We start from the raw sequence: 26,206 nt of genomic DNA on the forward strand, positions 1-26,206 counted from the left end.
GTTCTCCACACAATGCCATACCTGGAAGGCAGTCCCTTTACTCAAGTTGTTCAGAGTACTATTTCAAGATGTCATACCAATCCTTTCCCTACCCCCTGTGTAGATACTGTACTCTCGAAAAGGGCAAGTTGTACATCCATCAACAGGACCTTTCAGGAAAAGAAATCACAGAAAGGCATATCCACTGGCTTGGCCTCAGTGGTGGTGGGGTAGGGGAGAGGAAGGGTGGTGGTGGGTTTCCAGACTTATTCTGTCAACTAATTCCCCTCATGAGCCTCAGGCCTTCTTATTTTTTCCAGCACCAGCTGATATCTACCTTATTCTCCTCACTTTCCTTTTCCTCTTCTAACCTACCTGTGCCTCTGAGCCACTGCAGCCTTGGGTGGCCTTCACTTCTCCCAACACTCAAGCTGTGCCAATTACACTTGGCTTAGGCTTCTTTCCCCATACTGGAGGACAAACAACAACACAAATCCTATTCTGCTCCTCTTCCCTGTCACCACCCTCCTCTTCCAAAAAAAAAAAAAAAAAATCACCATGGATCCTGTGGAAAAAAGCCAATATAATATCTGGGTTCATCCTTTGGTGATTGCATCAAAGATAGGGTAGAGGGCATCCTGAACAGGGAGTCTAGGGAGGTATGTCAGCTGTTAAACCTAATCAGCCAAACTGGGCCAGTCTGCTTCTAGTGTGTGAGTATGATTAATTTATTGCACCAATGTGAAGGGGGGTATAAGTTAATAAGAGAGGAGGCAGAAAATTTTAGATTGAGGGAAAAACCAGGGAGAAACAATTCTCACTCAGCCCCAACACCCTGCATCCAGATTGGGGAACACTGAGGGGGAGCATTTTTGCTACATAAAAATACTTAGCTGATAGTAAGCCCTCCTCTCCCCTTTAGAACCCAGATCTGGCATTTACAAATTCTCAGCTTCATTCAGGCCCCTGAAATTTCCACTCCTGGGTGTCTCCTAAGGACAGAGCTGCTGAACAATACCAGGTAACCTCCTCTCCCTCCCCGACCTTCACGGTCACCTCCCTAAACAGTTCGCATTGTCTTGTCAGAAGATCAAACCACATGAGCTCCAGATTGACAAAAGCTGCAGAGAGGCTGCCAAAGGCATAACCCTATTCACCAACAGCCACTGGAAGCCAAGAGCTAAGGTTCCTAGCTCAGGGCACTCAAGAGCTGAAGTCCCAGCTGCAGGAGACAGGAGGGGCCCAGGGAAGAACTGAACTGGGTACATACACTCTTTTTTCTACTTCCTCAGCCTAGGGCTATCACCTGTCACCCAGCTGTAGTGCTAAGCCCCTCCTGCACCCCACACACACCAGAGAAAGAGCAGATGTAGAACTTGAACTGGGAAGAACCAAAGCAAGAAAGGGGAAAAGGAAAGAATGTTGAAAAAGAGTTACTATGAGAACTCCCACCCAGCAAAGTACTCGAAGCCCTTTCCAGAACAAGGCAGGGCAAGATCTAACTTCAGTGGTGAGATTCTTCTAGGAACTATGGTTCTTTATTTAAGATTCAAATTCAGGATTTGGGAAAATATAATCAAGATCAAAAGTCTTTAAGCTGCTAGGTCCTTCACCTACACAGACACTGACATCTTGACTTAATGAAGAAGCTTCTCTACCTTTGGAATTCTAAACCGATCAATTCAGTTTTCTTTAGGGCTATGGTATCTGGGAAAACTGTACAAATATGTTTTTTTCTCCTCACATAAATGTAAAATGTTACTTCTCTGAGAAAGACAGGAAGAAGGCTTTTCCAAAGTTTGAAAATCCTAAAGATCTGCCCATAAGTCCTGCAGGCACCGGCAAGTGGAGACTGTAATTTACATCAATATTAAGCAAATAAGATTTAAAGGAGACTCTAATACCCCAAAACAGGGGCCTCACCTTCTGCAGTCTCGCCACCTTCTCGTAGCATCCTTCCAACTCCTGCCGCAAGTTTCGATTCTCATCTGAGAGAATCTCAACCATCTGCTGGGCTCTGGAAACAATGGCAAAAGGGTCTGCTGGCATTGGCTGATAAGAAGCAGATGACTGCTGAGCCCGAGGCATAGCTGAATAGGCTTCTCCTGGCTGCTGCGGCTGTGGCTGCGGCTGCTGCTGCTGCTGGTGATGGTGGTGGTGTTGCTGCTGCTGCTGCTGCTGCTGACTCAGGCCAGGCTGGGTGAGACGGTAATGATCTCCCTGGTGAGCCTGGTTAGGAAGGAAATGCTGCTGCGGCCTAGGCAGGTGAGCTAAGTGGTCTCCTTGGTTAGGAACCAAGGAGTGTTGGGCAGGTGACAATCTAGTGGACGGTGGAGACTGCAGCAAGGTCAAGGAACCCCCAGATGTGAGGGAAGAAGTAGGGCTGTGAGGCTGAGAGTTCCTGGCTGACAACGGCAATGAGATGTCCTGCGTTGGCCTGTAAAACATGGAAGGCATACTCAGGTTAAGCTCTCTCTGAAGGTACTGGGGAAGAAGGGCACAAGAAAGTGAGACAAGGAGGCTTCCACTGCCCCTAGGACACCTGCAAAATGGAGGGCCAGCAGGGTTAGACTACAGGATCTCTGCAAAGACCTCTACAGTCCTTTCCCGGCCTGACCTTCTGTGACTGCCTGACAGACAGAAGCGTGATCCCATGGAAGACTGAACCAGAATCTCAAAGGTCGCTTTGTGAAAATTTAAGTGATGTATGTCTGTGCACCCATTGCTCAAGTCTAAGCCTTGTAAATGAGTCTTCTACAAAGTAATTTTCACCTCATTATTCTAAACTAAACCTCTTCTAACATTCTCTATGTGGGCCAGCACACGTAAAGAGTCAAATTTAGAAACTAGATTCCACTTGTCCAGAAGGAAACAGCAAACTGCAGTCAAAACCACCCCTTATCTTGCTATCTGCAGCTCTTAGATGATTCACATATTCACAAAAAATTACTTGAGGATATGTAGATACTTACTACTTTAGAGACACCAAATAATTATTGTTGATTACAGTTATTAGTAATTGAATGATGCCTATGAGCAGCAATAATATCAAGACTTGGAGAGGATTACAGTCAACTCTATCATACTATTTTTGATCTACTGAATCACAAAATGTAAGAACTGGAAAGACTTTAAAGAAATAATTTAGTCCAACACTGTCATTGGACAGAGGGAAAACAGGTCCAGAGAGGGGAAGCAATCTGCTAAATATTACAAAGTGAGTTGTGGCAGTGCCAGCGTAGAATCCTTGTTTCCCAATTCCCATTTTCGGGCTCTTTCCGCTACCATAATGCACTGATTTGCACACACTGATATTCAGATTCCCAGACCATTGCTTATAGAAAGTTCCAGAAAGAGAAGTTTGGTATATTGTTTAATGTGGCTTCACCATTTTTGTACCTAATATACCAGACTATTAGCCATTAAGGGAAACACTCACAGTGTGTGAATGGATGGATCACTTCTACCATCACCACTACCTGGAAGAAGATCTGTCAGTATACACTGAAGACAAAAGCTTGTTCACCCCCAGCCCATGCCCAGCTAACCTCGTTTACTCCCACATCCCATGGATGCTTGTCCTACAGTTGATACTTCTCAATCCAGGGAAGACAGATGGCTAAGAGAATGGGATTTGGATCCCAACAGAGTTTGGAGACCTTTTCTACTGCTTACTAGCTGTGTAACTTGCTCAAGTTACTTAATCTGCGTGAGCCTCTTTCAGTTGCTCCTGAGGTCACAAATGAATTACAAAAATACTGGCTCTTCTCATTTTTGTGCTCAGTAGGAATTACAAAGAGTCTCTTATCTACCTCCCAGTGAGATAGGTTGACCCTGTTAGTGACTTTACTTATGGGATAGCCATTTAAACTTTGCACTAAATTGCATAAAATTCATGGTGAAACTGGGACAAATCACCAGAAGGAATTGACTTTTAACTGGAATTCCAGATGCTAAAGCACATCCTTCTCACACATACTCCAGTTATCATTATTGTTCATTTACCTGTCCCTACAAGAGATCCTCACTATCAGGGCTTTTTTACAACCACAAAATCATTCCAAACACTTGCTCATGGATACCCAGTAACCCAGGTGTTCGCCAGAGCCCTCAAACCTGCTCAGTCTCTAGGTTGTCTCTCAGCCCTATTGATGCCTCTGATGTACCCACATTCTTCCAATTTCATACATGTCACTATAAATAATTGCTGAATATTGAGTTTGAAAATTGCAAACTATTTGTGGACAGAAGAATTTACATCGTTATCATGATTACAACTGGAAAGTTGCTACCATACATAACCTTTCTTTTCAAGAGCTCAAAGTACCCAATCAAAAGCTGGGGATCTGTTTATAAACTTATTTGGGGAAGAGCCTTTCCCCATTTTCCATACTGTGGATCTTCAATGTCCTCAGAGGTAAAACTGACTATGTGATGCTCTCTTTCCTCTTTGAGTAAGAGCTATTATAATTTACATATATATATATATATAAACTCTAGAGTTAAAATATAATATCCTGGGATTTGTTGGGGCTTTTGGATATTCTGGGCATAAAAGAGGAGCTTAAATTTCATGTTCTCCAATCCAGCTCTCAAAATTTAGGGGAAAAAATGACCATATTAACCTTCATCTTCGTTGCCAGGATTTGGAAACCCAAGGCCTTGGAGGTGTTCTCTTTTAAAGACTGAAGGCCCAGTTCTGAACTGGGCTTTCTCCCCTCAGCTCCCCTTTGCCCCATCATCAACCCCAGGCTTCTCTCTCAAACAGACCAGCCACTGGCCTCCCTCCTGCCTAGAGGCTGAGCAGCCCCACCATGCCCTGGACAGAACATAGCCTCCCAGGGGCCTCAGAAAGGAGGAGATCACAAAGTCTCCGGAAGGAGGTCTCCAGAGTCAGATAAGCCCAGGACAGCAGTGGAGCAGTGGCCCTGGCCATCACTCTGGGCTCTGCCTGGAGGTAAGTGGAGACAAAGCAACTGCTCCCGGGGCTCCCCAGGCTGGAAAAGGAAGCAGATTTCAGTGCACTGTGATGTTGGGAAAACCAAGGCAGTCCATCCCTGGCAGGTTTGCAAACACAAAGCAAGGCTTGGGCAGCTGCAAAACGAGAGAAAGCCCTCCAGCCAACGAACTCCATCTGGGCTCCTGCATCCACCCACCAAAAAAAGCAGGACAGTATTAATACTGGAGGGAAGTTCTCCCTGAGAGGAAGGGACTGAGGAACGGCAGAAGTTGGGAAGGGCTGGGAGGATGCCAGAGGATGCAAAAACACACTCAAGACTAAATAATGATAAAAGTAATAGTAATAACAAAGGTGGCAGCTGGGTAAGTGGCATACTCCGCAGGTCCTTCCACTGCACAGCAGCAGGAATCGCTCCCAACTGACACATTAACCAGGAACAACAAGCCGCCTGCAGACAATAGAATCACATGATCCCATGGAAGCCCTGACCTGCCTCCCTGCCCCTTCCCTCCCCTCATCCTGCTCCTTCCTAAGACAACCTGGGCCCGTGGTGCCCTGCGGAAAAGGGGATATGGCATACATACAGGACAGAGGCCAATGACCAAAATCAGTATCCCTGCCAAAGCCGGGGGAACTCCCTCCCAGAGGCAACTTGTGAGGACACAAAGGGAAAGCAAAAGGCGGTCCATCCAGCTGACACAGCACCTTCCACCCTGCCACCTCACTGACTGGGAGCCCCCGCCCTTCCCAACCACATACCCACCTACCCAACTGCCTCCCCGACACACACACTACACACTCCTGGTCCATACATGTGCAAGCCCGCACACGCACACTCTCACCAGAGCAGGTGCCACCAACAGCCTGGATCTCAATTTATTCTCCCCACAGAAACTGTGCTTTTCCCAGGCTCTGTAATGGTGAATCTGTGAATCCTGGAGAGGGCTGCAAATTCCTGATTGTTTCTCTTGCACAACCAGCTCTGCTCTGAACTACAGAGTTAGGTCACCCTTAGATTCCACTAAACAATGATTTCAAGAAACCTCAGATCTGGGCACGATTTCAACAATTGAAAGGAGGTGGCTGCTTTACAAACGGAAAGGATTTAATTTTTTAAAGCAGTTGATAAATGTCTAAACCCCAGATGCAGAAAAGGCTTAGCACTTAGAAAGACAAAGACTCAGAAAAAAGATTCACTTCTTCAGATGGCTTGGCCTTGTTTCCCATCTGGAGTTTTGGGCATTCAGGATATTTATTTTTTAAGTGGGGAAGATATAAGTGGCAGAGGGTAGATGAAGTAATAAAAAGATTGTTTATAACATTTTGTTCATTTTAACAGCAAATCTCTAACATTTTATTGCACCTCTAAAGGCAAACAAAAGTTTTGTGAACAGCAATTTGTTCAAAGACCTTGCTTTGCATCCTGATCTGTAATCTGTGGATTAAGAACTAAGAATTTAGTCTTCTAATTCTTTGGTACTAGCAGCAGTTACTTGGAAAGGTACTCACAAACTGTCTAGTTAGTTGGTTAAAGGAAATAAAGGAGGAAAAATGTGTCACCACCTAAAAGCGGTACACTTCTGGAAAGCAGTTCAACTACCTCCCCTTGCCAGTAATTTGTCAACAGGTGCCACTCCCTCAGCCCAGGCCCTGCAAAAATTTTGCTGCCAGAATTTGTCTGATGCAGACCCAAACTTCACTCAGAGCATCTTCTGATTAGGACCGTTTTAGGGTTGGTTATTCATCGAGCATATCAAGCAGCCTATTCCTCTCCCACTGAGAGAAAAAAAAAAAAAAAAACGGAGCAAACCTGTATACTAAAATACTGTTCAAGAGAGGGTAATCAGCATTTGGGGATTGCTACTGCCTTGGGAGATAGGAATAGAGATCCACAGATAATGTAGGACGGAGGAGAAAATACAAATATCTTCCTGTAAAATATACACAGCTAAATTTCTCTGATGGTTTAATCAGTATGGGAAGAAAAAAAATCCCTCTTTGGGCTCCTTATTATTTATTTAGGCAGATCAAAGGGCTTTTCCATCTAGCTTCAAACTGTGGGAGTCATTTCAGATCACAAACAATACTGGTGAATGAGTTCTGAAAATAGCTTTCCTGGGAAGGCGGGCCATGTGCTGAGCGGGGCTTTGGATTTTGCTCCACACCCCAGCCAACACTCCCCTCCCACAAGGCAACAGACGTCAACCCATCCACGTACGGGAGGGAGTCCCACAGACTCTTCCATGCTGATGGGAAGAGCAAAATAAAACCCCCAGCTTCATTGACATTTTGCTGGCTTGGATGGGTTTCCACTAAGCTAAGCAATCCAACAGACCGGCCCCTCCCTGGGTCTTCCGTTTCATTGGGCAGATGGGAATCGGATTCTTGCTCTCATTTAAACTGGAAGGGCCCTGTCCCTTACCCCATTTCCTGTTCCAAGCGACTTATCAGAACTTAGGCTCCTGCCTTGTGAAAGCTGCACAGAAGAGGTTGAAAAAGGTTAGGAAACCAACCTGGGTCAAGGAAAAAAAATCCTAAACTGGCAAAGTTAGGGGTGGAGCCCAAAGTGAATTGCCTCTGGCTAAATAAACAGGACCTGGAAGGGGGAAAAAATGAAATACCAGGAAACACCAGGTGCATTCTCTTACCTTCACCCTACTCCACCCCCTGACTGCCTTCTCCCCTGAGTCACCAGTAAACTTCAAGCCAAGAAGCTCTTCCCCAAATGAGTGAGAAGGGGACAGGAGGCAAAGAGTTAGACATCAAAGAGGTTACAGGCCTAGTGTGGGCGCCACCTATGGAAAAAGGCCACCCTATGTCCAGGGACTTCAAACCTCATGGCCACCCATAAGTACCCAGGGTAAGAGGGCAGGAATACCACACATAACTGCCATCACTGTTGCCCACAATTAAAACCTTTGCTCTGCCCCATATGCTGAAATACCACTAATCAGAGACATGGCCCCAACAGTAACAACAGGAACAATAAAGAAAATCATGGAATCATAAGGTCAGGTTGATACTGCAACGGGACAGTGGACCCTTGAATAATTCAGAAGTATATTTAGGAACAACTGAATATATAAAACAGTCCTCCTAGACTAATGGCAAGTGGTACAGAAGTCGTAGAAATAATTTTCCTTCTGTATTTTAGCATCTGACCAAAACTTCTATATATGATACGAATTTAACTCAGATGTTTAAAAATGTGACAGGCACCGAACTCTCTAAGAAGAAACTCTCTAAGAAGAAAGATGAAACAGTCCAGACTTCATGAACTGCAAGGAAGTACAAGGCAAGTAATATTCTGAACCTGTACATACACAGTTTCTCCCACAGTAATATCAGGGTGTTTGTTCAGTGTCCGAAAGAATGACAGTAATTCTGCGGAGAGATTTGTTCACAAAAATAAGTGATGAGAGTTTTGTGGAGGGGAACAAATGGAAGTGATAGGATATTCCAGATTAAAGTCCAAAATAATTTGCTTCTGCCCCTCAAGGAAGGGCTTAATAACTCACAAGAAGAGGAACGCTGACCCTTCCTTCAATAATCCTAGGAGGCAGGACAGCAAATAGCTGCTCAAATCCAGACTCATGCTCCTGTTCATCCACTAGGCAGCTGAAGCCATGCTCAACCTTTAAAGTCAAGGGAATGTTAATATAGTGCTAATTATGGCTGAGGAGGCTAGAAATTCAGGTTGGCAGAAAATTCACTAAGCCGGGACCAGCCATGCATTGCAGAGTTTGTTACACCAAACACCTGCCCATTCCTTCTTTTAAGATTCCCAACACAGAGCAGAAGCTGGTTGGGGATGAGGTCAGGAAATGACAGAAAGGGAATTCTCTTACCTGGCTGCTCCATACTCAGGGGGATGCTGATACCTCATCAGTTGCCCCTCTGTTCTCCCTGGCTGGTTCAGACGATGCTCACTATAGAAGTGCCCTGGCTCTTGGGGCTTGCACACTACAGACTGGGGTGGCATGCCCTTGAAAGGATATTCTGGTGGGGGGCCTCGGTGTTCCATGCCCTTCAGGCTATGCTGGCTAGGAGGTGGCCCTTGGGCCTTGTAGAATTCACTGGAACTGGTAGGATTCTTGTAGAGGTCATTGGGTTGTGGTGGGGAGAGGGGAGCGCTGGTAACAGGTGGATGGGCCTTAACTCCACTGGTGGCCAGTGACATCTGCATTAGTCGTTCACTCAAGGAGCGGACATGTCCTTGCTTAAGGTCTCTGAGTCCTTCATCCTGGTGCATCTTCCCAGGATTGAGCCGCTGAACTGATGGGCGTCCCTCGGTCCTCATCTTCTGGTTGGTGACTCCAGTGACGTAGAAGGCAGCTCCAACACTGGCATGCTGTTGGCCCCGAAAGTACTGGGACTGGACCTTGGCTTCTTCATAGGTTGGGAGTTCTTCATTATTCTGCATTCGAGGGGAAAGCTGCTTCTCCATGATGATGTTTTCTGACTGGATTTCCTGCCCCTGGGGTTCTTGTCGAGCAGCATGAGCCACAAGCTGTTGGTGGTGGTCTTGGGGACTCAACACATCATTCTGAGGGCCTGGGTTCCCACTGCCACTGGGGAAAGGAGGGCCATTCCCTGTGGCTTGCTGGTGAATGGCAAGCAGGTTGCGATTCTCATTAGGATTGCCATACCGAAGCTGCTCTTGTAGAAGACGCTGCAATACCGTGGTTCCTCCACTTGGCTGTTCTTCAGAATTTCTCATCTCTATTGCTGGTGGTGCCTTGTGAAGAGAGAGAGAAATTGGGCACCTGGGCTGCCCTTGACCTGGGAAGGGGAAACAGGAAGCTTAACACTCAGTTGATGGATAAATCATTCCTCTAAGGGGCAAGAAAATGGGTATTTGGGGGTGAGGATTCCATTGGAGAAACAAAGTAATGAATTGAATCTAGAATTAATAGGTTAATTCTTGGCGACTCCTGGCTCTAGCACTGACATGATGAGGAACTTGGAGGCATAAGAGCTCTCTGTTTCCTCTTTCACCTTTAGTATGGGTTAAATATTCAATCTTGACTTAAATCCTAAGAGGACTGGGGAAGCCTGGAACAGTCAAGTAGAGTAATCAGAATGTAATTTTCCTAGGTCCTTACTCACAAAGTTCATCTTTCTGTATTCTATTTAAATGAAAAATCCACTGTTAATGGCTGTGGCACTGGGGGCAGGACAGTGGGGAGAAGTTACCCTATAGACGGATCTGTAAAGCAGTTCAGCACGTCAAGGGAGCTACAAAGCGCCAAATAATAAAATCAACAAAAGGTGAAGAGAGCTTGGCTTGCACCAGATATGAATGACCCCTCCTTGATGCAAATCTTTTTCTCTGATCTCATAAAACTCTGAAACAAATCTTTTCCCCAAAAAAATCCATTTTGTATTGTCTGTTTTGGATGCTCCTTGGCTTAATAAGAGAAGGGCTTGGGATAATTGTTATTGACAAAGTTTCTCTTTCAGCCATCCAGGAATAGTCATTGAGATTTTGTTGTTGTTTGTGTAAAAGGAGATTAAAGGGGAGGCCCTTGTTCATTTGAAGTGTGCCTCTGACAGCTTTTAGAAATTGAAAAATAAAAAGGTCATCTTTTGGAAAAGGGTATCATGATCATATCCCAACCACCACCACCATCACTAATTCTTCTTAAGGAAGTAATATGAGTTGAGTGAAACAGGTACCAGTAGTAAGGAAACTCAAGATTCAAATTCTAATCACGCTATGGGTTTACAGTGTACACTGAGCAATTGATTCTTCTTTTCTTGTCTTCTATTTTCTCACCTGAAAAATAGTAGTAGGTGACCTCTTTCTCTCTCTCTCTCTGCACAGTATAGTATACACAAACCCATTAGAGGCTCATAAAACCTTTGGAGAGAATGTGTCTGTCATGTTAAGTACTACAATTCAATACTAATCTTCAATAATGAAACTTTCACTCTGAGGATCTGAAGTACTGTTGGAGAATGGACATGATGTCACACAAAGTCACAATAATGGTCAACTTAACAGCCTCAGGTTCCTAGGTGAGAACCCTGGAAACCTGGCTCTCAGGACTTGATTTCCTATGATATTAGACAGCCTCCAATCTCTCTGGAAACATGACCCCATTTCCTTCAGTCTTGCAGGGAGTTGACCGAGAGGATGTATATGGTAGCTGGAGAAAGGTCATCTTCTCTCCTTTTGCACTTCTTGCATGATTACTGCTACCTGGTTTCCAACTGTTCTATTGAGCAGTTTGACCCCACAGTTAACCTTCCACAGGCCCTTTTTAAATCCCATTCATCGTATTCTTTGGGGAAATGCACACCAAGAGGCTGAGCAACCTGCCCTCTAGTCCCTTTTCCCTCCTTCCCAGTGACCCTCTGGGACTCATGGAGTTAAACTGTCAGATTGGGATGTTCTGATAGGCTGACAAGTACAACATATAAATCTCTTCTGGTGCCTGAACCTGGAAAGATGACTGCCAAACTACTTTTCCTCTCTCAAAAAAAAAAAACAAAACTGGAAATGGGAGCATGTATGGTTAAAACAAACTCACTTACAAGCCCCTCCCGCAAGGCAGGGAAATCCAGACATTGAGCTGCCCCAGACCATGAAGAGTATACCACCCCCTCCCATTCCACACCCACCCCACCCAGCACGCACACAGGCTCACAGACACACCAGGCACACACACACATCGATGGTCCATACCTATTTCTGCTTTCTTTTAGGCTTAAAGCCTTGATCAGGATAGGGAATTCTTGCTTATGAGCAGCTCCAGAAACCGCAACGGCAGATTCCCTCTCCCCTAACACTCAGGTTCAGGGTAAGCGCCGCCAAGAGTCCAACCACTGGTCACTCTGAAATGTTCAGGAGGGGGAGGGAGGGAGAAATAAAAACGTCGTTTCTATTTTGCCACCAATGGCCAACAGTTAACCAAACCAGTCCTTCGGAGGGAATGACTTATCCTCCCATCTGCTTGCCTTTTAAATGAGTGGCAGAGTCCATTTCCACTAGGACAAAAAGAAACCTCACTAGCCAGCAGCTGTGTTTAGGAGGTCAGTCAGTCTCCATGGGATGGAAATGTTCAGGTCTGAGACTGGAAAAGATTGCTCTGTTCTAGCCTCACAGCCCCCAAAAGCCGCTGCTTCCATCCTGAGTTGGAATGGTGGGTGATGACAAAAGCCATAACCACTGCCACCTTTAGGGTACAACCTTTAAACTGCTATCAGTGGCAGGGCAGGCAAGTGAGGCTCACTGCCCCACATTCCAGAAAGAAGGCAATCATCAGAAGGTAGGTTTTTGGTCAAAAAAAGAATGATCAGTGAAGCTCCTGATTTAACTGCCACAGCCTCAGATGGGCAGAAAATACCCAAAACTTCTTTTCAACCAAGTCATTAAGTACTTACTGCATGCTGGCTACCCCAGATATTTGCCAGCCTCACGCTAGAAGCAATGAGGGATACAGAACACACAGCATATAGTTCCTGCCCTCACAGAGCTTACAATCTGATTGATGATTCATCCATTCTTAGGTGAGTAACAAAGTTGGTTGCCCTTCTCAACATATAGCAGCAACTCTGCTCCGAGGAGAAGATGCCTCCATTTGCTTTCTCAGTACTTCCACTGTCCCAGTATCTCCACAAAAGGAAACTACTAGACTCATATCACAGAGGCTAGATGCAAACGCTCACCAGATATGGATTTGAGATAGTTCTCATTTCTAATTACTGCTTTGATCCCCTAAAAGGCCCTGCAGGTTCAAGCAAAATAGTTATAAAACTGAGGAGTTTGTGTTTAGGTGAGATGCACATGATCCACATTCCTATTTTCTGTCCCAGCCTAGCCATGACTCACACCACTTAAAGGAAAAGCTTTAATCCACACCAGAAACGCCATTTGAAGAGGAGGCAACGCAAAGGAAGCACACAAGCGTCTCTGTATTTTGGGAGCATGTCCAAAACATCCAAGTTTAAAAAAAAATCCACAAAACCGCACAGTGATTAATTTAACATTATTTCCTTGCAATGTTGCCAAAAATAAAGTGAACAGATATAGAGTGAACAAACATGGAAATTTGTCTTTCCATCTTGTTTTGGCCCAACATATAATCACAATCAAAAGGAAAATTGTCTCCAATCTGCGAAGTAATTATTTTAGGGTGTCTCCCCTAATTTCAAAGCAGAGGAACAACTTCTGATTGGAATCAAAGCTGGACTGTTAACAGAGCTATGGTAAATAACCACTGTACTTCTATTGTCCAACTCTGAACAAAACAGTTGTCTTTTTTCTTTTTAACTGAAACACTCAGAAAACAGCCCAAGGCTTTTAAACTTGAGCCCCTGGCTAGAAACCACCATACAATTCTTTTCCAGTACTGTTTAGATTCTTCATGCTGATTTTGACGGGCTTGCTGCTGACCCAGCTCCTCACCAAGAAAACTTTACTTGTCTGAAGTCTTACTCTCTTCCCTTAATTTTGTCCCCTCTCTTCCATATTGTTTTCAAAAACCAAATCACTATATGTCAACCGGACACAGACTGTCCCTCCTCACCCCCCGCCCCCTGGCCTTTTTTGTTTCTGTTTAAAAGAGGAAAAGAAATCAGCCTAAGAAAAAAGTTTTGCTGATTCCTCTCCAGTTTACTGATTTTTTTCTTAAGGAACTCATGTTCATCTACATGTTAAGAATCACAGGAGGAGGAAAACACTACTCCATTTTTTCATTAGAGAAAGGAAAGGAAAAGATTCCTTGTCAAGAACTAAAATAGTATGAACTGTGCAAACTTTCTGCTGCTCGCAGCTTTAATCACGCCACTGCCAGGGGTCTGACATCATCTTCAATCAATAAAATAACCTTGTTTCTCCCAGACAAACAGACTGTCCCTGAAGATATTTAATAGGGGAGGAAAGGATATCCATGGTTCTTCCTTTAAAAATGCAATTTCAATCTATATATTCAACTTTTCTGTAACAACAACAGGGTAGCAAGGCCAAGCTAAATTCTTACTCCATTTGCAGTCATTGGCCTCTCTCAGTATACCTGGGAGGTTGAGCCAAAACACATTAGTGAGAGCCCAGATGTTTCCCAAGCCAAGTCCCAGAAAATCAGCATTAGAAGGTGGCCAGGGCAGACCAAATTCCCATCCTTCAAATAAATTTTTGAAATATCCTTTAAGATCTTTCCATCCCTTCTACCTCCTCCTTCTAATTCGCCCCCACCCATCACTCCACCAACCAGGATGAAGAATCTAAGTTTAGAAAACCAGTTTCTCTGCTAAATCTTGGTCAACTTGTTCCATACAATTTTACTTCCAGCTAAATGGACAGGAGCCAGTTCAAAGATTTCCCTGTATCTATGTGCATGTATTTGTGCATAAAACACACACACACAAACACACACACACACACACACACACAACTCCCACACAAAGAGAGAGGCAAAACAACCCACTGAATTCTCCCATGGCCTCTCAGGTTGGTCCATATTGTGGCCTGAAGTGTCCTAGAGAACACCGTTCCAAACAGTCTTGCAACCCAGGATACTAATTCACTTCCTTTGGGAGGTAAGAAACAATGGTCCCTTTGCAGGTTACCCCTAAACTTTCAATGGGTAATGGGCAGGCAGCATAAACAACATGATGGTTAAGAGCATGGGCCTAGAGTCACACTGCCCAGGTTCAAATCCTGGATCTATGGCTTACTAACTGACCTCATACATGTCTCTTGACCTCCCAAGTCTCAACGTCATCATCTGCAAACTAGAGATAACTGTGTTTATACTTCATAGGCTTGTTATAAAGATTAGAAGAGGCAATCCATGTAAAGTGCTAAGCAAGAGCCTGGCACATAGTAAAGGCTCAATAAAAGTTAGCTATTAATATTATTTCAAAGTGGCCTTTTTCTAAAAGGCTACAGCAATTTTTTGAACTAAGGTTGTTTTTTCAAAACGTTTACTTGCAACTGAGTCTTTTGTGCAGGGGTCCTTAGATCAGCGAAGGCCAGAACTAAAAAGACTCTTGGGAGGCCATCTAGTGGTCCAACCCCTTCTTGCTATAAATGAAGATGCCAGAGCTTAAAAGGGGTCAGAGGCAGGGCCAGAATGCAGGTTTTATTACACCTAGGGCAAGAGCCCTTCCACTAAAATAATTATCTAGCATATTAGCTTGTACATAGAAGATGCTTAACAAATGTTTATTAAATTGAATTGACTCTGGTTTTAAGAGACTATAAACTTGGTTTAATGCTACAACAAATTTCCCAATTCCATTGGAAGTAAAATGTTAATGTCAGGAGGGAAAATTCAAGGAGGTAAGAGGGATGTATTTAGCTAGAAGCATGGCAGAAGAACCTTGCAAAATCTCTCCTCTTTATGCCAAGATATGTAGGTAGGTCAGACAGTAACACGAACCTCTGCTGATCAATGTTTCCAGGCCCCTGTTCTAGGTCTTGTCAACATCATACCAACTTGGCACTTGCTCTTGCTTAAGTCTAGCACTAGCTTAAGAAAAAGCTTTGAGTCGGCCCCACCTCTTTGCTCCTATCTCCACCTCTATCCAGATTAGGTTGGGAAATTATTTTAAGAACAACAGTAAAGCCTTGGCATTTCCAAATATTACTGAGGATCAGTGTCAGTTATCTGTTTCTGAGATGGCCACTCAAAGGTGTGGTTAATTTGGTCCCAGTTTTACTTTTCTGTATTCTAAAGCAATTAACTTGAACATGTTAATAAGCAGCGAAGGTGATGAACCATAAAGTGTACATGAGCAGTGAAACATTGGGTAACAAGGAGAATCCTGTTGCACTACCCTTTCACCTCCCTCCCCACACGCCCATCCCAAGGGAGGAATGGATCATGCCGTGACATCCCATTTCTTCTTGCCTCAGAAAAAGTATGAGCACTCCATGAAATCCGATTGAATATAAACTGAGAAAAGTTTAAGAATATACTTAGAAGCTACCTGCTTTACCAATCTCCCATCTTCGATGGCATACTACCCACTTTTATTTTTATTTTACAAGTAATATAAGCAGAACATGCACATACAATAACGAGAAAAAAATCACTCATAATCCCAGCACCTGAACTCAAACATTGCTAGCATTACAGCGTATTTCCTTTAGTTTTTTTCTGTGTGTATCTGTGTTTTTACAAAGTAATGAAATATTAATGTACATAGAATTTTGAATCCTACATCTCACTTTATCAAAAGCACTTTCTCCATGTTGTGGCATAGACTTCATAATAAACATTGCAACAGCCGTGTAATAGTCCATTAAATGAGTATATCAAGATTCACTTACCCATCCTCCAATTATTAAGACATTTAAATTGCTCTCAATTTTGTGCTAGTCTAAATAATGTCATAAAACCATCTTTGTGATTTAGCCTTTTTCAATATTTTGGATTGTTTCCTAATGATAGAATCTCAGAAGTGAAATTAATGGGTCAAGGAGCATGAATGTTTTTAGACAATCCACTAAAAAAAATAAAACTAGCAAAACACCAAAGCCCCATGAAATTTCTCCTTCATTTAATGAAAAGCTCTCGTGCTCCCATTCTTCCACCAGGGCAGAGCAGGACTCCTGGGAGGGAAAGAAGCCAAGAGAAGCAGTCTAGTATCCCAGTGGCTTGCGAAATGGCAGAGTGGAATGTGCGCTCCCCTGTGAATCCAGCTTGCATGCACTTGCCCCAAATTGCCACCCAGCCAAGAAGCTAATTAGTAAAAGCATCAGGTGGGTGAGAACAGGTTCATGGCCTGTAATGGCTTATATCATGTTTCATTTTTGCCCTTGGAAAGATCTGAGAGTCAGCTCAAAGACATTCAGTTCCAGTGACCCAACCTGTTACATTCTGAGAATTAAATTTGTTAGTTTTCAGATACCAATGTTCAACATAGTTTAAGAGTATTTTGCTGTACAGAACTAAGCATACATGACTAATGAGCCTGTGTGTGTACCTCTATTTTCAGCCACAGTTAAGGTGGCACTGTTAAGATCAGCCCTGTTTAATATTATATGACTAAGTGGCAGCTGTCTTAAATGGTCAATGTATTATAGACAGAGGTTTATTTGCAGACCCGACCATAAAAGTCATCTAGTCCTAAGGCAGGGGAGGCAACAGGCCAGAGATGCCCCAGGCTTAGCAAGAGCAGACACAACAGGCATTTCTTTCCTGGCCTGCTTAGTCAGAACTCTCAGAAGAGGGCAGTTCCGCTTTCCACCCTCTCCTTGAAGGTTTCTCCCTAATCGTTCTCCATGTTCCCCCTGTACCCAACTCTGCTCAATATGGAAAATGAATTTGCTCTTCCAGGTGTTCCTACTGGACTTTGTACACATCTCTATTACAGCACTTATCACACTATAGTTTCCACAAACATTTATTGAGCACTTACTATAGCCAGGCACTGTATAGGTCCTAGAGTGGAGAAAAAAGAGAAATAAAATACAGCCCAGCCCTCAAGGAGCTCCCAGTCAAGCAGAGGGGGCACAATCCAACCAGAAACCAGAGGTATGAGCAGACAGCTCTGGCAATGCAGAGGACCCTACAAAAAAGGGCCATCTGAGCAAAGCTTCCCAGAGGAAAAGACCTGTGAGCTGAGTGGGAGACACGGAATCTGATAGCCAACTTGATGGTGGGGAAGTTGGAAAGGGAGGAGTCAAAGATAGGTTAAGATATGCCTTTGGGAATCATTAGCATATGGATAACAGCTAAAGTCAAAGAGTGGGCTGGATCACACAGAGCAGGAACAGAAGATTACCAAGGCTGGACCCCTGAAAAAAGTGATCATTCAAGGGTCAGGTACTTTGCAAATGTGAGAGCGAGAAAGAAATTCTTTTATTTACCTCGTGGCTTCCCCCCACCCATATACCTTCAATCTAAACCTGGGAATACACTGCTCCAGGGATGAAAGTCCCAAGTAGCAATGCAGAGAGAAAAAATGAAGTTAATTCTTGTCTTTTAAATACCCAGGCAGAAATCACTGTCATGAGTTGAGCCCGAAATGGAAGTTACTAGATTGTGAGATCTTAGAAGGCATGGGCTGGGTGCCTGATTTTTCACTGTATCCTTCCTGGCACATAAAACATTAATCGGTGCATAAAATATGCTTAATAATTGTATACTGAGTAAATAACAACTTTCCAAAGACATTGCTAGAGGCAATAAAAAGAAAAGGAATGAAAGACACAGAATAGCAGTAACAATACTATTACCTTTAATTTCTCAGCCTTTCTTCTAAGGAGACAAAAGCTCTTGCACTTCTGTTATCTTATTTGTCCTTCTCAGCAGCTCTGTGAGGAAAGAAAAGCAGACGTGATTAATTCCATTTTACTACTGGAGAAGCTCAAGTTCAGAACAGATAGCTAATGATAACTAATTTGACCAAGATTTCAGTGCGGGGCCAGAATCAGAACTCAGGTCTTGTGACTTCCTGCCCTGTGCTCGGTTACTAGACGCAAACTTCTACACAAATGAGAACAGTTCAGAAAAGAAACTCATTAGGCAAGCAAACTCCCTCAGCACTCCAACACTATCTTAAGCAAGCGAGCGTGCTACACCTAGAAGAAAATATCTCAGATGTTTCCCCATACCAACAGTGGAATGTCTAAATGTAATTCGCAGTGGTGCTCCACTAAGATAGTGGGGAGCTCCCTGTTTTGCTGTACCCCTTTTGAAGGGAGCCCCATCTGCCTTCAGTCTGGATTTTGTGTCTGAGTGGGGCTCAGGTGCTGACTGCAGGTGTGGCATCCAGCAGGTGCATGGACAGGAGCCAGCATTTCATATCTTCATACCAAAGGGCCTGAGTCACTCCCCAAAAGGCAGCCCCTCCTCCTCCCGCTGACTTGCAAGCCCCAGGAACCTGCCTTGACTGAGTTGCCATTACAAAACTAAATCTAGAATTGGCCTTCACTGGAAGGATTAGGGTGAAATCAGGTAAACTGCAAATCATATAACCCAGTCAACTGTCCCACTTTCCAAAACTAGTGCAGGTGTATGCCATGGGCATAGCACCAGGAAATATATGCACAGAATGACTGTTGGCTACTAGTTACAGGGAAAAGGAGGACCACAGCGGACTCATATTACGTAGTTAGCTACAGAGCACTTATTCTATTGCAAGTGGCCCTGAAATCTCAGGAGCGAGTATTTGTTCCCCTAAAAAAGATGGAGTTCAGTAGAAAGAATGCGCTAGGAAGCCTGCATTCTGCTTCCCAACATAACCACTCTCCTTCAGGCTGCCAAGGGAGAACTGCTTAGCCTAGTCACAAAACGTACCAGGTCAGAAAAGTCATCACATTGTCCTAATGGAAGCCTAAATGAGAGCCTGAGGCAGACAAAATGTTCTTGGGGGTAAAGGGGGTCATCAAAATTTTCTTAGCTTCAAAAATTGTTTACTTTAAAAAAACAATTTGCCTCTCCCAAACACACACACACACACACACAGCGAAGAGAAACTAATTGTAGAAGAAAAAAAACCAAATGTTACCTTAATAAAATGGTTTATTGTCATTTGTCGTATTTCTCCAATCCATACAGGAAACTCAAATTAATAAGCTTTGGTTTACAGCCCATGATCCAGAAAGTAAAACTGACTATTAAACTAAAATGTGATCACTGTATACAAACAGAGTGAAACAAAAATCTGAACTGAAAACCTAAATGTAATAAAGAGGAAATTAGATTTCTTCAAAATAGGCAATCTGAATAATTTTCCCCATCTGTGATTTTTATCTTAGTCTGCTATCACATGGAAAAAAATGTCATTAATTCAATGCAAATCCATGCCCCTTGAAAACAACCAAAATGAGTAAGTGATGTACTAATTAGCTTCCTAATGGGGAAGGTTTTAATTGAACTATTCTATAACAACCTTCATCAAAGTTTCCAGGGCAACTTCATAAAAGGATGTCAAACCTGGCCCATATTTTTATCCCCTTAAAAATAATTCTCAATACACAGAAACACAGAAAGCTTATTTCTCTTCCATGCTGTTAACACTCAGGCCACTACATTTTCTGATGTCAGCAATCCCCTTCCCACAAATATTCCAAGTATGCACCACCGTCATTCTCCTTTCAATTATGTGGTTTCTCTGCTCCTTTACTGATTGAGTCCAGGCCTCTCGGATAATGAGAAGCATGTGCAGGGAAAATATGCTCTTAAAAAACACATACATCAGTTTCATCTGCATTATGAAAGGGGGGAAGATTGTCCATATCAAAAGGATCAAAATGTGAAGTTTGCTATGAGATATATAAAGAAGAAAAAAAGATCAGCATCTATGTCTAAAGTTGGAGGGCAGTTATTGTGATCTGAAGCAACACCAGTAAGAACAAGGGAGACCCCCGCAAAATCCACCCTTTCTAGCTTGGCCACATTTATATTTAATCTTATCTTAATGTTACTTTGGGGGGTATTTAAGTTCTGACATACACATGGAAATGAGCCACGAATTGTACAGCAAGCATAAATATTCCATCATTAATAAAAAACAGCTGCGTATAAAACACTACAATGGCTGGGTTTCAGTTACTGGCTATCATCAGTATGTGTCACAAGCAAATATTACTCAAAACTTTCTCCCTTAAAACACACTCACACACACAGAAATTTGCTTTACCCTTTTTAATCTTTTGGAAGAGCTTTGAAGAACTCACTGATCTCTATGGCACATTCCAACTAATGTCTCTTTTCGAAGCTATTTTTCATCACCGTGGCAGATGCTAGAGTCTTCTTATTTGAACTTCAGCTTACCACAGAGAATGAAAATGTTTAATTTTTTTTAAAAGCCAAGAGGGCTGATAATACAAATGTTGAGACAATCAATTACAGTCAGTAAGGCAATGGGGCACCAAAGGGCACTGTATGTTATAAGACAGCAAAGCTCATTAAAAGTGAACACCTGCTCAGGACCTTATAATAAGCCTGCTCTGCCATCATGCAGACACCTTTCATCCAAGGATCTCAAAGCATCTGCCCAATATGAAGCATGCTTAAACACCTCTGTGAAGTATTAATATCCTTGCTTCCAAGAAGGGTAACTGAAGCTCAGAGCAGCTAATTCATTTACCCTTGGTCACATGGCAAGTTAGAGAGGGCTGGGCAGAGAAACCCTGATCCTGGCTTCAAGTCATGCAGTCTAATGATATTTCATGGAGTTGAGGCAATAGTGAAAGTGACTTTACAAATGTCAGGGGCAGCCTATAGAGCTAAAAAAGATTTCAAAAATTATCTTAGGAGATGCTAGCAAATATACCCATCTGCCTTTTCGCCATGAACACATATCATAAAAAAATGTTCCTGTACTTAACTTGGTACTCCGGAAGTACTAAAAACTCACACTTTACTTTTCTATTCTGTTTAAAAAATTTTAATCTAATTTATGATGAGCCACTGGTTTCCAGGAATGAGTGCATCCAAATTTGGATATCTTATGTATATTATACCTTCTCTATCAAAGGAAAATTAAAGGACTGTGTAACTGAACTTTGACTATAGGCTGAAGGCCTCAAACGAAGAACCCATTACATGTGGGTCATTCCGCTACACCTACATGTCTTTTATTTAATTGTCTAAAATCCTTAATTTCCTTATTATTTTTTAGTCTAATTGAAACATATTTTCAAAGCTACAAAACATTTGTGCTTTCCTGCTTTTCCTTTCTTGTTCGGGAGACTTCATAGTCTACCCATTTGTACTCTCTTGATAGGATATGATGATATAGTGATTTAAGAATCATTGTTAATGATTTAGACAAAGTAAACAGTGAACACTAGTTTTCTTTTTGCTTAAAAAGAATGGGGGAGAGTAACAGAAGGTCAAGGGAGTAGAATTAACAGCCTCGCTAGATACATGAACACCTCTAAATCACAGAGAGAGGTTAGGGATTACTTATTAACTCTGTTAGTCTCTTCTGGCATTTGAGGAAAAAACGTATGTGATGCTTCACGCCTATTCAGTCAGGTTCTGACTTCATTCCTCCACACAGGTTTACAAAATTAAGTCATAGGTGGGTTCTTATTTAAAAGCAGCATTGTACATTTCTATGATCCCAACTATGTAAAATTCATGGAAGTACAGAAACAAGGACTTGAACTAGGAAAACTGAAAGCAGACATTCTGTAAGGATGATGGGATTCTTGATGAAGTTTTGACAGAGTCTTACCTTTTTAACTTGATACGTTGTTAAAATACAAAACACAATGCATTTATGTTGATATATCCTTACAGGCTTTTTTTTTTTACATTCAGATGACTACATGATTGTATTTCTAACAATTGTTGCACCTTATTCTAGTAGGAATCATTCACATTCAACCAGAAATCAAGGCCTAGGAAGAGCACCGTAAAGTTTTCAGAACAGGTTCTCAAATTTACCCTGTCTGTCCCCCGACAATTAACAGAGGAGGAAACTTGCCAAGGGTGATAAACTGAGTTAGAGGTGATTCCAGAGCTCAGGTTTGTCTCACAAATAGGCTCACTAGGAAAGCTTATAGATTCTTCGATTAAAAATGGCATCAGTTGCTGTTATTTGCCAGAAACAATTTTCTGAATCCTTGGGTTACTCAAATATAACTGGAATTAAAATCTTTTACCTATATGGGGTAGAGAGTCCTCTCCTTAGACTTATCAAAATCTGTGAAACCTGATTTATTTCCAGAAAGCCATACTAGCATCCTTCTACAAGTGGTTGTAGGCTCGGGTTAAACGTAGCCAGCAACATTACAAACTAGAACGACTTAGACAATTAACTTCACCCCATATAACAAGATTCAAAGACCAAATAATGGCCTCACTTAATTCAAACAATAATCATGACTTCAAAATTGTGTCTTCTTTTATGCAATAAATATGTTTCTGAGAAGGCCCACTTATAGTGAATTTGTATATATCAAGTTATAGTTCAAAGGCGCTAACTAGGAAAGCTACTTTTTTCAAAGAAACTTGTAGTAGATTCTTTTACAAAGCAAATGACCTCCTATTTTCCTTTTTCTAGTTCAGATTTTGTGTGTTGTGTGTGGAAGGGGTGACTTCCCTCCTTTCTCTGGGTTAAAAGGGTCAGAAGCCCACCATGGAGGAGAGTAATGCAGTATGGGCAGCCTGTTTAATGCCCCCTTAGTTCCTGGGACCAAACTGGAACCTTTGACTTGGAGGTGGATCCCTAGATTTTGGACCAAAGTCCAGAAAAGGCAGCAAGAAACGAAGAAGTGAGCAAGAATCTTACAACGCATCACAGTAAACCAACAACAAAAATTCGTGGGGACAGGAAATCAATGGAGCACAATCCTAAACAAATTGGTTTAGTCCCAAGCTAATTAACTTGTCAAGGAGATCTCCAAACCCACCGAATCCATGGGGGAAGAGGTGATGTAATAGGAGATTTGGGAACATTTACTATCCTAAAAGCCTCAGCCATGACCACACACACCTCTCTCCACCCTTTTCAGCGTGTTTAAGCTGGGCTTAATGGGTGCAAAGGACAATTTCTTCCAGACATTCCCTAAGAATAGACTGTTCTCATGCATTCCAAATGCTCAGTCTCCATGGAGGAGGCTACCTGGTCACAAGCATTTCCCAAGAGGGAATATATCCTCTACTCCTGCTCATTGGTAACACTCCTTCCCCAACAAAACAAAACAACTTCTAACCATCCCGAGAACTTCAGGGGACTTTTTTGGGGGAAAAGGAAAAGAAACCTTAAGAGGGGAGTAGGAGAGTGTGAGAAACTCCTCTTGTCTCCAAATGGAAAAAGGGCCTTAAAAAGCTGGATCAAAGGAAGAAAGGGGGATGGGGGAGAAGGGCTGCTTAATTACAAAGACACCCTTTTAAAGGAGGCGCAGGCCCTGGGAGAGGGCTCTTACGAGAGGCATAGAAGCAGATGTACCCACTTAGAATTCTGGCACTCAATGGGACCTCAAGGTCATAGTATCCATCCCTCTGGTTTTTGAATAGACTGTTCTTAAGGCATTCTAGAAAGAGTCTGATCCGTTCTTTATAACACATCAGAAAAAGCAACTCCACAAAACGCCTTGGTTATGCATTAGTCCAATAAACCCTACTTTATAAACCAGCAATGAGATTTCACCTTCCAAATCCAAAACAGTATTGAATACAAATTTTAAAATTCCCTTATAAACTCTTTTAAATAAGTAAACAGATCCAGAACTTTCATGTAAAAGTTACTCTCCATACAAGCATGGTCAGAGGTATACCTCACATCTAGACTATGAAGTTAGAAAAAGCACTTTCAACTTTAGGGAGCCACAGACTTTTCCAAAGAAAGAAGTATCTTAAAATTAAGTATGATGTAGTGCCAGAAAGTGGTGGTAAATGACACCAGATAAACCCATACAGAATAGCTGGAACCTGAGTTATCATCTGTAAATAGATGCAACTACTCTACAACCACCTGGCTAGTAAAGTGTCCCAGGCCAGTTATAAAATGTAGTTTGGTCAGGACAACTTTTCCCTCCCAGCTGATCTGAAACATGATAGCCTTTAAAACTGTCACCCTGTAACGTTCCTTTTCTCCTTTCCTGCTTTCCTTTCCCCCATTAAAATCAATCAACAAAATTATCTAAAAATATAAGTAAATGATTTGTTCCCAAATAAGCAATGGATTGAGGACACCTCGGTAATAGGTCTTTGAACACCCCCATTTTTATAAGTTTGCCATGTTTGCCCAAGCGGAGATAGGTGGGAGATGGGTGAAGATTTATCTGGAGTCCAAAATGGCATTTCAAACTATTCTTAGCTACCAAATGAGGGTGCTGAAAGGTCTAACTTCACAAAGGCTGGCCCAAGAAAGGGCTTTTCACAAAGCCTAGTTCAAGGAGACTTAAATACCCTTAGCCCTCCATTACTGAAGATTATGGTGACTAATTCCTCTCTGAATGAGAGAAGAGGGTTATATTTTAAAAAGTTTTAAACTGCCTCCCAAATTCCACTCTTCATGGGGGGGGGGTGAGAACTAAATTGAACACTTCAAGGTGTCAGAAAATTCTTTCTAAAATACACGCTAAAGATTGGAAATGCTGCTTCTCACAAACTTTCCCTTTCCTCTCTCATTTAATTGTATGTAGTCCCTTGCAAATTATTATAATACTATTATTAGTGGCAATTTACCAGGGACTTCTCACACTCTACAAAGACTGTCAGTTTCCCTCTCTCAAATTGCCTTCTTTTCATTTTCATATATTCAGTCCATCTTGCTGTTGAAGCACCAACGTACAACGACCCAGGCTTGGGAGCCTCCAGACGCCTGCATGATCCCGCAAACCTTGTTACTAACATCTATAAACCAGATAAGGGACAACCCCCTCCACACCACCACCACTACCAAAAAGAGAGTAACGTTGTAGATTACTCCCAGACTTTAAGACTTCTAGAATTCACGGCCCCCGGGGGAGGGGAGTGTGAGCCCCCACCCCAATCCTAAGCATTTAGGAGGAACGCATCTAGCAATCTGAGATAAGCCCGGACATTCCTGCTGAGCTAAATGTAGACCTCAAGTTCCCTCGGGTCTTTAATTCCTTTTGTGCTTAATTACCTAGAGATCTACAAGGACCCCAGGAGGCAAGGGAGTAAAAGTACCATCAAGTAGTGGTACCCACTAGCATCTCTGTAGAAAGGAAAAGGAGTGCACACTCTTTACCAATTTAACTTGCTGCATATCCCAGAAAACTCATGGCCAGCTGCAAAGAAAGTAGAACACAGGGGCATCCCCACACGCATCTAGATCGACTCACTCACTCTGAGGGCACGATCAAGTTCATGCCACCATGGATTCCTGCCCCAGTTCCCCGCGAAAAGTAACCACGCGTCTCCTACCCCTGAAGGCAACGAAGACAAGGTGACGATTCTCTGCTCGTTCAAGTGGCTTCGGGCCCGGGCCGGAGGCCAGGGATGGGCAGTGGGGAAGCCCCGACTCCCGGCTGCTCCCCTCCTTACTGCTCCGTCCGGGCTCTTCTTGGTGGCAGTGGACAGGCAGGATACCGGGCCAGAGGGTGGAGCAGCGGATGGTCGAAGGCGAGACAGCCTGGAGGTGGGGGTGGAGGGGGCGGTGAGAACTAAGAGAAGATGAGGCAAAAGAGAGCGGAGATGGAGGAATAAATCAGGGGTCTACCAGCTTGGGCAGCCAGAAAGCTCCTAGGAAGGAAGGGGCGTGACTGCGATGAAGGCAGCTCCTGGGCAAAGGATGGGAGGTAGGGGAGGGGGACGAAGGGGTGGCTTTTCTTCTTGCGGTGAGCGGCTAGGACCGCCCAGGAGCGGGGAGGGGGGATGGACT

The 26,206-nt window shown here is 43.1% G+C and overlaps 1 protein-coding gene across 7 annotated transcripts in view; it reads right to left on the reverse strand.

The window, feature by feature from the left end:
* The window catches only part of AMOT (angiomotin), a 61,921-nt gene extending 35,715 nt beyond the window's left edge, over positions 1–26,206 (reverse strand). Inside the window, exons 1-5 of one of the 7 annotated variants that reach the window (XM_005614426.4) lie at positions 25,750–26,206; positions 18,132–18,209; positions 11,631–11,779; positions 8,788–9,721; positions 1,903–2,416 (exon numbers count right to left, since the gene is read on the reverse strand). In XM_005614426.4, coding sequence (XP_005614483.1) covers positions 1,903–2,416; positions 8,788–9,659 — 1,386 coding nt within the window. In that variant the 5' untranslated portion in view covers positions 9,660–9,721; positions 11,631–11,779; positions 18,132–18,209; positions 25,750–26,206. Of the gene's footprint in view, positions 1–1,902; positions 2,417–5,781; positions 5,936–8,787; positions 9,722–11,630; positions 11,780–18,131; positions 18,210–18,509; positions 18,636–25,671 lie in introns of those variants that run through there. The other 6 variants (XM_005614427.4, XM_070257782.1, XM_005614428.4 and 3 more) reach the window with 6 other exon arrangements.

Source organism: Equus caballus, chromosome X (assembly GCF_041296265.1).
Source record: "Equus caballus isolate H_3958 breed thoroughbred chromosome X, TB-T2T, whole genome shotgun sequence".
Lineage (NCBI taxonomy): Eukaryota > Metazoa > Chordata > Mammalia > Perissodactyla > Equidae > Equus > Equus caballus.